The sequence below is a fragment of the Heterodontus francisci genome, chromosome 1 (genome assembly GCF_036365525.1).
Source record: "Heterodontus francisci isolate sHetFra1 chromosome 1, sHetFra1.hap1, whole genome shotgun sequence".
Classification (NCBI taxonomy): domain Eukaryota; kingdom Metazoa; phylum Chordata; class Chondrichthyes; order Heterodontiformes; family Heterodontidae; genus Heterodontus; species Heterodontus francisci.
The window spans coordinates 56,749,568-56,762,913 of record NC_090371.1 but is presented as its reverse complement, the minus strand read 5'-3'; the positions used below and the strand labels follow the sequence as shown (position 1 = coordinate 56,762,913).

Below are 13,346 nucleotides of genomic sequence, written 5' to 3'. Positions count from 1 at the left end.
GTGTGATAACCAGAACTGGATGCAATACACTAGTTGTGGCCTAACCAGAGCTTTATAAAAGTTCAGCATACCGTCCCTGATTTTGTACTCGATGCCTCTTTATAAAGCCCAATGTTCCATTTGCTTTACTAACCACTCTCTCTATGTCCTTCCCCCTTCAAAGATCTCACCCCAGGTCCCTCTGTTCCTGCACACTCTGTGGAACTGTGCCATTAAATATATATTGCCTCTCCCCATTCCTTTTCTCAAAATTCATCACCTCACACTTGTCAGTATTAAATTCCATCTGTCCATTTTGCAAGCCTCTCCTGTTGCAGGCAATTCGTATCATCCTCATTGTTTGCCACACCTCCAAGTTTCATGTCATTGACAAATTTTGAAATTCAACTGTATTCCAACTTGCTGTTTTCTGTCATTAAGGCAGTTTTTTAATCTAGTTGGACCCTGACGCTTCTATTCCATGAGCTTCAATTTTGTTAACCAGCCTTTTATGTGGTACTTTTTGGGTTCACTTTTATGTTGATTGCTGTACTATTCTCATTCTCTTTGCCAGTCGTCTCTTCCTCTTCACCTCCCCTCTCAACATAACTGTATTTGGCCTGGTTCTAACTTGAAGAATTCATCTGATATGCATCATATGCTTTCTCAGCCAACTGTGCAACAGCCCCAACAAACAAATTTCTCTGCAGCACCTGTGGAAGAGCCTGTTACTCCAGAATTGGCCTTTATAGCCACTCCAGGCGCTGCTTCACAAACCACTGACCACCTCCAGGCGCGTATCCATTGTCTCTCGAGATAAGGAGGCCCAAAGAAGGCTTTCTCTTATTTCATCATCATCTCTATTGTTATGAAAGTGCTTCTATTTTTAAATATTTTTTGAGGACTCATGGGTGAAGATTGTGGAGATGGATTCATTTGGGACTGGACTCCATAGATGCTGGATTTTGTTCTTTTTTTTAAAAAAAAAGCAGTGCTTTCTGTTCAAAAAACATGTAATGGATGTCACATGTCTTCAGCTAAGGAAACAGCAGGTGCCTTCTGACTATGGGAGTTGTTTAGAGAAGTGGCATGTCTAGATTTATGGTGGTCAAGAGTGGGTTTCATTTTTGAATACGGTTTTGAGGCAGTTGGAGGTCAGCCTGCTAAAAGAGAAGACCAGTTCATCTTTTCTCCACCTCTTTGAGAAACCCTGAGAATCAAGTGAAAGAAATAGAGAAATTGAAGCAGCATTTCTCCTGAGAAGCTTCTGGAAGACATCCCCTCGATATCTCCTGAACGAACTGCTTCGACCTGTCTACCTGTACTCTGAGGCCAGACTGTGTGCCATCTGGAACATAACCTTTTCCTTCAAGAATTAACAAATACTTTGGCCAGAGCCAAAGGCAGCTTTTTTTAATCCAGTTGGACCCTGACCCTCCACTTTCATAACAATAGAGATGATGGAAGTAAGAGAAGGCATATGATGCATGTCAGGTGAATTCTTCAAGTTAGAACCAGGCCAAATACAGTTATGTTGAGAGGGGAGGTGAAGAGGAAAAGATGACTGGCAAAGAGGATGAGAATAGTACAGCAATCAACATAAAAGTGAACCCAAAAAGTACCACATAAAAGGCTGGTTAACAAAATTGAACCTTTTTAACCTGCGCGTATGTATTTTTTATGTGTTTGGGGGATGTGGGCGTCGTTGGCTATGTTGGCATTTATTGCCCATCACTAATTGCCCTTGAGAAGGTGGTGCTGAGCTGCTGCAGTCCTTGGGGTGTAGGTGCACCATCAGTGCTGTTAAGAGAGTTCTAAGATTTTGACCCAGTGACATTGAAGGAACAGCGATACAGTTCCAAGTCAGGATGGTGTGTGGCTTGGAGGGGAACTTGCAGGCGGTGGCGTACCTGTGCATCTGCTGCCCTTGTCCTTCCAGGTGGTAGAGGTCGCGAGATTGGAAGGTGCTGTTGAAGGAGCCTTGGTGAGTTGCTGTAGTGCATCTTGTAGATGGTACACACTGCTGCCACTGTGCATCGGTGGTGAAGAGAGTGAATGTTAAAGGTGGTGGATAGGGTGCCAGTCAAGCAGGCTGCTTTGTCCTGGACAGTTTTGAGCTGCTTGAGTGTTGTTGGAGCTGCACCCATCCAGGCAAGTGGAGAGTATTCCATCACACTCCTGACTTGTGCCTTGTAGATGGTGGACAGGCATTGGGGAGACAGGAGGTCCGTTACTCTCCTTTAACCTGCTCTTGTAACCACAGTATTTATGTAGCTGGTTCAGTTCAGTTTCTGGTCAATGGTGACCCCCAAGATGTTGATGGTGAGGGATTCAGCGAAGGTAATGCCATTGAATGTCAAGGGGAGATGGTTAGATTCTCTCTTGTTGGAGATGGTCATTGCCTGGCACTTGTGTGGGGTGAATGTTAGCAGCCCAAGCCTGGATGTTGTCCAGGTCCTGCTGCATCCGGGTACGCACTGCTTCAGTATGAGGAGTTGCGGATGGTACTGAACATTATGCAATTAGCAGTGAACATTCCCACTTCTGACCTTATGATGGAGGGAAGGTCATTAATGAAACAGCTGAAGATGGTTTGGCCTCGGACGCTACCCTGAGGAACTCCTGCAGTGATATCCTGGAACTGGGATGACTGACCTCTAAAAACCACAGACATATTCCTTTGTGCTGTGCATGACTCCAACCATTGGAGAGTTTTTCCCCTGATGCCCATTGACTCCAGTTTTGCTAGGGCTCCTTGATGCCATTCTCTGTCAAATGCTGCCTTGATGTCAAGGCGATCAATCACCTCCCCTCTGGAGTTCAGCTCTTTTGTCCATGTTTGAACCAAAGCTGTAATGAGGTCAGGAGCTAAGTGGCCTTGTCGGAACCCAAACCGCATCACTGAGCAGGTTATTGCTGAGCAAGTGCCGCTGATAGCGTTGTTGGCGACCACTTCTGTCTCTTTGCTGATGATTGAGAGTAGACTGATCAAGTGGTAATTGGCTGGGTTGGTTTTGTCCTGCTTTTTGTGGACATACATGGGCAATTTTCCACATTGCTGGGTAGATGCCAGTGTTACTCTTAGTAAATCACCCGATTGAATATTTTTAACTTCCCAGCTCCTAATTTGAACCTATACTCTAGTTTAGAGAGAGAAAGAGAAAAATACTCACCAACCAATCACTCGCCTCCTTCCCTCCAACATAACACTTTGATTTACTTTGGAATGTAGTTGGTCGGCTCTGAAATCACGCACCTTCCCCTGCTCCTTTATCGTGTTACCATCTTGCTGTGCACTCTCATTCATCTGTCATGAGTGAATTATGTTTGGCTGCAGTAGCAGTGGAATATAATTGGCCTTTTACTCCTCGGGGTTTTGGGGCTGGTGGGTGGGTGGAAGAAAATCGATGAAGTTCTTGATGCTATCAAAAGACACTTGTTGGACATGCATGTTGGGTAATAAACATTAAGAATGTGCATTTGTTTGATCTAAAATCATAATTTTAGTGAACTTCATGGCAGATTGTGCCAGTTATTCCAGGTAAATGAAATTCCTTAAGTTTTTGTTCAGTGGCAACTTAATATTCAAAGCACGATGTTTAAAACGTTAAATGTTAGAGTTGATCATAAAATAATGCTTTCAATTTATTTTCTTAGATTGCTGGAAAGAAAGGAGAAAGCCACTAATTGAATGAAGAAAAGACTGGGAATACTGACTGTGTGTTGATAGGACCGCATTTGGCCAATACTGTATTTTCTGGATTCCTGCAATATCATCATTGCCATGACTCTTGATTTGGTTCACTAAAATCTGTTGCTTCCAGACTTGCAAGCAAATCATTGTTCAGTTCAAAATATTTTGTGGATTATTCTTGATTGTAATGAACTGGTTGAATTATTTTCTGAAAAATGAGTCATTCTGGAAGTCAGCTTGGAATGCACCTGGAAGTTAGAGTTGTGCTTTTAGCCATGCTGTAACTAGCCAACCTAAATGTGGTGGTACTTTTCAGATCTTCGTGTCACAGAGGTTCCAATGGTAAGCTGGTAACTGTTTCCTCTAAATTTGAGATATAAAAATGGCTGCATTTGCTGTCTGTCAACTCTAATGCTAATAGCGTTGGATAATTAAAATAATGTTTACCTAATTGTGCCACCTGATTTTTTTTTTTTAAGAATTAACTGCAAGCGTATTAAATTTGTACTTGGATATTGACTTGGTAAATTACACTCTTATGCAATTATTTACATTACTTTTTATATTGGGTCTAGTTCAGGGGTTGGTAACCCGCAGCTCCAAAGCTACATGCGTCTCCTTAACATTTTCAGTTTCTAACTTTTATCGAACAGTTTTCATTTTCAGCAAATAGTTATATGTATATAGCACTTTTAATGTAATAAAATGTTCCATGGCATTTCACAGGGACATTATAAAACAAAGCATGGCTTTGAACCACAAAAGGAAATATTAGATCAGATGACCAGAAGCTTGGTCAGAGGTTTTAAGGAGTATCTTAAAGGAGGAAAGCAAGTTGAAGAGATTTAGGGAAGGTATTCCAGGGCTTGGGGCCTAGGCAGCTGAAGGCAGTGCCACCAATGATGGAGCAATTTAAAATCAGGGATGCACAAGAGGCCAGAATTTGAGGAGTGCAGATATTTTGAAGGATTTTGGGGCTGAAGGAGATTAGAGATGGGGAGGGGTGAGGTCATGGAGGTATTTGAGAACAAGGATGAGAAATTTTAAATAAAGATGTTGCTTGACCAGGAGCCAATGTAGGTCAGCGAACACAGGGATGATGGGGCAATGGGACTTGGTGCGAGTTGAGACGCAGGATGACTTCAAATTTATGGAATGAAATATGGGAGACCCCGCCCAGAAGCGTGTTGTACTAGTCAAGTCTAGAGGCAATGAAGGCATGCATGAGGGTTTCAGCAGCAAATGAGCTGAGACGGGCCAAGCCGGGCAATATTATGAAGGTGGAAATAGGCAGTCTCAAGGATGGCAAGAATATGAGGTCAGAAACTCATCTCTGGGTCAAATGTGACACCAAGGTTACAAAGACTGACAATCTCATACTGTTGCCAGGAAGAGAGATGGAGTCGGTTGCGAGAAAACGGTTTGGAGCGGAGCGGAAAAACGATGGCCTCAGTCTTGCCAATATTTAATTGGAAATTTCTGTTCACATAGTACTAGATGTTGGATAAGCAGTCTGATAATTTAGCAACAGTGGAGGAGTTGAGAGAAGTGGTGACGAGGTAGAGCTGATGTCATCAGTATACATGTGTAAACTAGTGCTGTGCTTTCGGGTGTTGTTGCAAGTGGCAGCATGTAGATGGGAAATGGGAGAGGGCCAAGGTTAGATCCTTGGGGGACGCCACAGGTAATGGTACAGGAGCAGGAAAAGAAGCCTTTGCAAGTGATTCTCTGGCTGCAATTAGACCAGAAGGGAACCAGTGGAGAGGAGTTGGAGGAGGATGGTGTGGTCTACCGTGTCAAAGGCTGCAGGCAGGTTGAGAAGGGAAAGTTTACCTTTGTCACAGTCGCATCGGGTGGCATTTGTGACTTTGATAAAAGCTGTTCTGGTACAGTGACAGGAGTGGCAATCTGATAGGTGGGTTTCAAACATGGCGTTCCAGGAAAAATGAGAACGATTTGGAAGGCGACAACATGTTTAAAATGATGTTCAAGTAGATGAACTGTTATGATCTCATTGAATGGCGGAGTGGGTTCGAAGGGCTGACTGGCCTACTCCTGCCCCCTGTTTCTTATGTTCTTCTGTTCAAGGGCATTGGACATGGGACAGTAATTTGCCAAAGCAGTGGGGTCAAGGGTTAGTTTTTTGAAGAGTGGGCTGATGACAGAAAATTTAAAGGAGTGAAGGACAGTACCTGAAGAAAGAGAACAGTTCAGCTGACATGGGGATCTGAAGGGAATGTTGGATGATCAGTTTAGTGGGAATAGGATTGAGAGAACAGGCGTTGGGGCTCATGGACAAGATGGGTTCAGAGAAGGCATGAGGGGGTTAGAGAAACTAGAGAGAGGAGTTCATGGCTGAAGCAGAGAGGAACATTATAGCAAATTTGACAAGGTTGGCTGATGGAAAGCAGGGATGTGGCAGAGGCAGCTGTTTGGCTGGTCTCTGTCTTAGTGACAAAAGTCCATGAGCAGCTCACACTTATTGTTGGAGGTGAGGATGCAGGAGATGGAAGAGGTGCTTATGACTGTTTGCAAAATGAAAAGAAGCTAGGGGTTATCTTTGCATTCTAGGCTGTTCCTGGAATAGTGATTTAGTGGAATAGTGGTTTTAGCAGACGAGAGCAGGATCCAACATTGTTTTAAGTAGTCCAGCCAGGAATGGTAGTGGATGGCTAAACCAGTTGTCTGTCATATCCTTTCAAGTCTGCGTCCCTTGGACTGAAGCAAGAGGAGATGAGAGTCATACCGAGGGAATGGCCAGTGTGAGACCCGATCTTTTTATTGGGCACTAGGGCATCACGGTGCCTAGTGTGCACTAGGGTGGAGGTGAGGGTGTGGTTGAGCAAATTTGTTGCAGAGAACGGAGGGCCAGAGGCTAGATAGCTAGGATTTTGAAAATGAATAGGGGGATAGTTTTTTCCAGGAACAGATACAAAAGGATGTAGCTACTTTTTCATGAAAAAAATTAAGTCGAGAAAATGTCAACTCCGAATGAGAGGGTAACGCAATTTTCCTGTGGGGATCAAAGGTTAACTATGATTTTCTTGATCAACCACATCATGGAGGAGCCAGTTAGAGGCCAAAGGCCCAGGGTGCTCCTGGGTGCCAGCCTTCCTCTGTGGACCTCGCCCCTGCCCACATCATTTCTAGGGCCCAGCACCGTGTCCACCGACTCGAGGCTGCCGCCATCTCCTTTGCCTGGTCTGTGGCTCAGGTAATGGTGCTTTGTGTCTGCGCTGCATCGTTCCATGTCGTATGAGATGATAACGTCCATGCCCAACAGTGACACATTGGTGTATGACATCATGGGAGGCAGCTGCCCAGGGGTTGAGAAATATCTGTCAATTAAATGACCGACAGTCAATGCTTTTAGAATTTAAAAAAAATGTAAAATCTGTAATATTTTGAAATATAAACTAATGACATGAGTGTAAATGCAATAATAGCAATTAATGTACAAGGGGAAAAAACTGCAAATACAATAATCTGAAATAAAAAAAAATGTAAATCTGACCAGGCAGCTGTCTGACGTTCAGGGTCCTCCTGCCGCTATTAGAGGACTGATGATCTTCCCAACCTTGGGTATAAAGTGAGCAAAATGCTTGGATGTAACAGTCTGCTGCATATATGGATTGGAACACTGAGAGGCAGTAGGACCTGCTAGCAAATTTGAGAGCTGTCTAAGTCCCAAGTAGCAGGAATGAGTGATACCTTGGGTATGACAGCCTAGAGTCTTACTGGCAAATTTAAAATGAACAATTTCATTTATTACAAGTATTATAAAAAAAAAGACAAAAAGGATTCATTTTTGTAAGTAAATTTGTTGATTTGTTTAGAGTGGAAAGTTGTTCTAATTTTTTTTTGCCTTGTGGCTGCGAACAGTTTGTATTTTAGGTAAATTTCTTTAAAAAGGCTCTTCAGATTTAAAAGAAAGGGTTGCTGACCCCTGGTCTAGTTCAAACTCAACCTGGGTAACCTCATCAGCTCCTTCTATGTTTTTCTCTGAACATCCTCCATAATCAACGATTAATGTAGAGTGCCATGAGCCTGATGTACCAGTAGAATGGTTACATTGTAGCAGGAATGTGAGAAGTCATGGGCCACAGTTCCCCAAAAACGTAAATTTCTACAAACACATTAATTTGAATACTGTGCCCTTTTGGGCTCCCTACCATAAAGAAAAAATAATTAACCTGCATTTGTGCAGCACCTTTCACTCCCTTAGGATGTCCTGATATGCTTCATGGGCAGACAGATGGCAGATATAATTTAATATTGCTTAGTATGAAGTGGTGCATTTTAGGAGGAGTAACATGGAGAGGAAGTATAATCCAAATGTTACTATTTTGAGGAGGTGCAAAAGCAGAGGGATGTGATCTGCATAGTCAGAAATCTTTGACATTTTCAGAAAAGTTTGATCAAGTAGGTAAAGCGTATGGGATACTTGGCTTTGTAAATATGATACAGTACAAAAACAAGGAAGTCATGCTATATGTGTGCAAACTACAGCTAGAATATTGAGTACAGTTCTAGGCACCATACTTTAAGGAGGATATCAAGATCTTGGAAAGGGTACAGAGGAGGTTTACCAGGATGATATCAGTGATGAGAGACTTCAGTTATGTAGAGAGATTGGAGAAGCTGGGATTGTTCTCATTACAGTAGAGAGGTTTAAGGGGAGACCTAATAAAGTATTCACAATTCAGGGGTTTTGATAGAGCAAGTAGGAAGAAACATTCTTCTGGCAAATGGGTCGGTAAGTAAAGGTCGCAGATTTAAAGTAATTGGCAGAAACTAGGGGAGGATATTGGGGAAACTTTTTTTTACCACACAGAGTTGAATTCCAGTTTACCCTTCCACCTTTTAACTTCTGTCAATTGTTATGAAAGTGCTTCCATTTTAAAAATTTTTTTGGATGATTTGTGTTTTAGAATTTTGGAGTTAGATTCATTTGAGACTGGGGATTCCGTGGTTTTTTTTTCAAGGGTGACGAGAAGGATTCTGTTTTAAAAACATTTACTGGATGTCACGTGCCTTCAGCTAAGTCAACAAGAAGTGCCTTCTGACTATGGGAGTTACAAGAGCAGGCTGAGAAATTCTGTAAAATTATATTGAATTACATAGAATGTATAGTACACTCCCTGGTGTGCAGCAAGGTTAGACTCAGACCAAAGAAGTTGCATCATTCCAAGCAGAAGGGCCACCCGCGCATCAACACGAGCAGAATTTCTCACCCACAGCTGTTACAAAAAGTTCTAAATTCACTTGTAACAGCCCTTCAAAACACTCCCACAGGGGATGCTGAGACCAAATGGGCCCACATCAGAGACGCCATCTATGAGTCAGCTTTGACCACCTACGGCAAAAGTGCGAAGAGAAATGCAGACTGGTTTCAATCTCATAATGAAGAGCTGGAACCTGTCATAGCCGCTAAGCGCATTGCACTGTTGAACTACAAGAAAGCCCCCAGCGATTTAACATCCGCAGCACTTAAAGCAGCCAGAGGTACTGCACAAAGAACAGCTAGGCGTTGCGCAAACGACTACTGGCAACACCTATGCAGTCATATTCAGCTGGCCTCAGACACCGGAAACATCAGAGGAATGTATGATGGCATGAAGAGAGCTCTTGGGCCAACCATCAAGAAGATCGCCCCCCTCAAATCTAAATCGGGGGACATAATCACTGACCAACGCAAACAGATGGACCGCTGGGTTGAGCACTACCTAGAACTGTACTCCAGGGAGAATGCTGTCACTGAGACTGCCCTCAATGCAGCCCAGCCTCTACCAATCATGGATGAGCTGGACATACAGCCAACCAAATCGGAACTCAGTGATGCCATTGATTCCCTAGCCAGCGGAAAAGCCCCTGGGAAGGACAGCATTACCCCTGAAATAATCAAGAGTGCCAAGCCTGCTATACTCTCAGCACTACATGAACTGCTATGCCTGTGCTGGGACGAGGGAGCAGTACCCCAGGACATGCGCGATGCCAACATCGTCACCCTCTATAAAAACAAAGGTGACCGCGGTGACTGCAACAACTACCGTGGAATCTCCCTGCTCAGCATAGTGGGGAAAGTCTTTGCTCGAGTCGCTCTGAACAGGCTCCAGAAGCTGGCCGAGCGCGTCTACCCTGAGGCACAGTGTGGCTTTCGTGCAGAGAGATCGACCATTGACATGCTGTTCTCCCTTCGTCAGATACAGGAGAAATACCGTGAACAACAGATGCCCCTCTACATTGCTTTCATTGATCTCACCAAAGCCTTTGACCTCGTCAGCAGACGCGGTCTCTTCAGACTACTAGAAAAGATCGGATGTCCACCAAAGCTACTAATTATCATCACCTCATTCCATGACAATATGAAAGGCACAATTCAACATGGTGGCTCCTCATCAGAGCCCTTTCCTATCCTGAGTGGTGTGAAACAGGGCTGTGTTCTCGCACCCACACTCTTTGGGATTTTCTTCTCCCTGCTGCTTTCACATGCGTTCAAATCCTCTGAAGAAGGAATTTTCCTCCACACAAGATCAGGGGGCAGGTTGTTCAACCTTGCCCGTCTAAGAGCGAAGTCCAAAGTACGGAAAGTCCTCATCAGAGAACTCCTCTTTGCTGACGATGCTGCTTTAACATCTCACACTGAAGAGTGCCTGCAGAGTCTCATCGACAGGTTTGCGTCTGCCTGCAATGAATTTGGCCTAACCATCAGCCTCAAGAAAACGAACATCATGGGGCAGGACGTCAGAAATGCTCCATCCATGAATATTGGCGACCACGCTCTGGAAGTGGTTCAAGAGTTCACCTACCTAGGCTCAACTATCACCAGTAACCTGTCTCTAGATGCAGAAATCAACAAGCGCATGGGTAAGGCTTCCACTGCTATGTCCAGACTGGCCAAGAGAGTGTGGGAAAATGGCGCACAGACACGGAACACAAAAGTCCGAGTGCATCAGGCCTGTGTCCTCAGTACCTTGCTCTACGGCAGCGAGGCCTGGGCAACGTATGCCAGCCAAGAGCGACGTCTCAATTCATTCCATCTTCGCTGCCTTCGGAGAATACTTGGCATCAGGTGGCAGGACTATATCTCCAACACAGAAGTCCTTGAAGCGGCCAACACCCCCAGCTTATACACACTACTGAGTCAGCGGCGCTTGAGATGGCTTGGCCATGTGAGCCGCATGGAAGATTGCAGGATCCCCAAAGACACATTGTACAGCGAACTCGCCACTGGTATCAGACCCACCGGCCGTCCATGTCTCCGCTATAAAGACGTCTGCAAACGCGACATGAAATCGTGTGACATTGATCACAAGTCGTGGGAGTCAGTTGCCAGCATTCGCCAGAGCTGGCGGGCAGCCATAAAGACAGGGCTAAATTGTGGCGAGTCGAAGAGACTTAGTTGGCAGGAAAAAAGACAGAGGCGCAAGGAGAGAGCCAACTGTGCAACAGCCCCGACAAACAAGTTTCTCTGCAGCACCTGTGGAAGAGCCTGTCACTCCAGAATTGGCCTTTATAGCCATTCCAGGCGCTGCTTCGCAAACCACTGACCACCTCCAGGCGCGTATCCATTGTCTCTCGAGATAAGGAGGCCCAAAAGAAAGAAAGAAATAGTACAGAAACAGGTGATTCAATCCAATTGGTCTACGCTAGTTGTTAATGCTCCACACAAGCCTCCTCCCACCCTACCTTATCAATACATCCTTCCATTCCTTTCTAACTTACTGTTAGACGCATCTGTGCTATTTTTTTTTATTCATTCATGGGATGTGGGCGTCACTGGCTATGCCAGCATTTATTGCCCATCCCTAATTGCCCTTGAGAAGAGGGTGGTGAGATGCCTTCTTGAACCGCTGCAGTCCATATGGGGTAGTTATATCCACAGTGCTGTTAGGAAGGGAGTTCCGGGATTTTGACCCAGTGACAGTAAAGGAACGGTGATATAGTTCCAAGTCAGGATGGTGTGACTTGGAGGGGAACTTGCAGGTGGTGGTGTTCCCATGTATTTGCTGCCCTTGTCCTTCTAGTTGGTAGAGGTCGCGGGTTTGGAAGGTGCTGTCTAAGGAGCCTTGGTGCATTGCTGCAGTGCACCTTGTAGATGGTACACACTGCTGCCACTGTGCGTCGGTGGTGGAGGGAGTGAATGTTTGTTGATGGGGTGCCAATCAAGTGGGCTGCTTTGTCCTGAATGGTGTTGAGCTTCTTGAGTGATGTTGGAGCTGCATCCATCCAGGCAAGTGGAGAGTATTCCATCACACTCCTGACTTGTGCCTTGTAGATGATGGACAGGCTTTGCGGAGTCAGGAGGTGAGTTACTCGCCTCAGGATTCCTAGCCTCTGACATGTTCTTGTAGCCACGGTATTTATATGGCTACTCCAGTTTCTGGTCAATGGTAGCCCCCAGGATGTTTATAGTGGGGGATTCAGCGATGATAATGCCATTGAATGTCAAGGAGAGATGGTTAGATTCTCTCTTGGAGATGGTCATTGCCTGGCACTTGTGTGGCACAAATGTTACTTGCCACTTATCAGCCCAAGCCTGGATATTGTCCAGCTCTTGCTGCATTTCTACACGGACTGTTTCAGTATCTGAGGAGTCACGAATGGTACTGAACATTGTGCAATCATCAGCGAACATCCCCACTTCTGACCTTATGATTGAAGGAAGGTCATTGATGAAGCAGCTGAAGATGGTTGGGCCTAGGACACTACCCTGAGGAACTCCTGCAGTGATGTCCTGGGACTGAGATGATTGACCTCCGACAACCACAACCATCTTCCTTTCCGCTAGGTATGACTCCAGCCAGTGGAGGGTTTTCCCCCTGATTCCCATTGACCTCAGTTTTGCTAGGGCTCCTTGATGCCATACTCGGTCAAATGCTGCCCTGATGTCAAGGGCAGTCACTCTCACCTCACCTCTTGAGTTCAGCTCTTTTGTCCATGTTTGAACCAAGGCTGTAATGAGGTCAGGAGCTGAGTGGCCCTGGCGGAACCCAAACTGAGCGTCACTGAGCAGGTTATTGCTAAGCAGGTGCCGCTTGATGGTACTGTTAATTATTTGCCTTAACTGCTGCTTGTGTTAAAAAGTTCCACTTTCTAACCACTCTCTGGGTAAAGAAGTTTCTCCTGAATTTCCTATTGGATTTATTAGTAACTATTTTGTATTTATGACTCCTAGTTGTGGTCTCCCTGCAAGTGAAACATCGACATCTCCCCTATCAAACCTTTTCATAATCTTAATCTCTTATCAGGTAACCGTTCAGCCTTCTCTTGTTATTCATAATCGGTATAACCTCTGAGTTCTGGTATTTTCATTGTAAATCATTTTTGCACCTTTCCCAGTTCTATATAATTTTTATATTTATGGAGGCCAGAACTGTGCACCCAAGTCACGGGGAGGCGATGGCGTAGTGGTAATGTCACTGGACTAGTAATCCAGAGCCCAGGCCAATGCTCTGGGAGACATGGATTTAAATCCCACCATGGCAGCTGGTGAAATTTGAATTCGGCTAATAAATCTGGAGCTAAAAGCTAGTCTAATGGTGATCATGAAACCATTGTCGATTGTTGTAAAAACCCATCTGGTTCATTAATGCCCTTTAAGGAAAGAAATAGAAATACAGAACCATAGAAAAATTCCGGCACAGAAAGAGGCCATTCAGCCCATCGTGTC

The 13,346-nt window shown here is 44.7% G+C and overlaps 1 protein-coding gene across 1 annotated transcript in view; it reads left to right on the top strand.

Moving 5' to 3' along the window:
- Positions 1 to 4,124, top strand: part of txnl1 (thioredoxin-like 1) — a 44,173-nt gene extending 40,049 nt beyond the window's left edge. The window contains exon 8 of the mRNA XM_068030893.1: positions 3,637 to 4,124. Within this exon, the coding sequence (XP_067886994.1) occupies positions 3,637 to 3,666 (30 nt within the window). The 3' untranslated portion in view covers positions 3,667 to 4,124. The remainder of the gene's footprint in view (positions 1 to 3,636) is intronic.
- Positions 4,125 to 13,346: the final 9,222 nt, after the last annotated feature.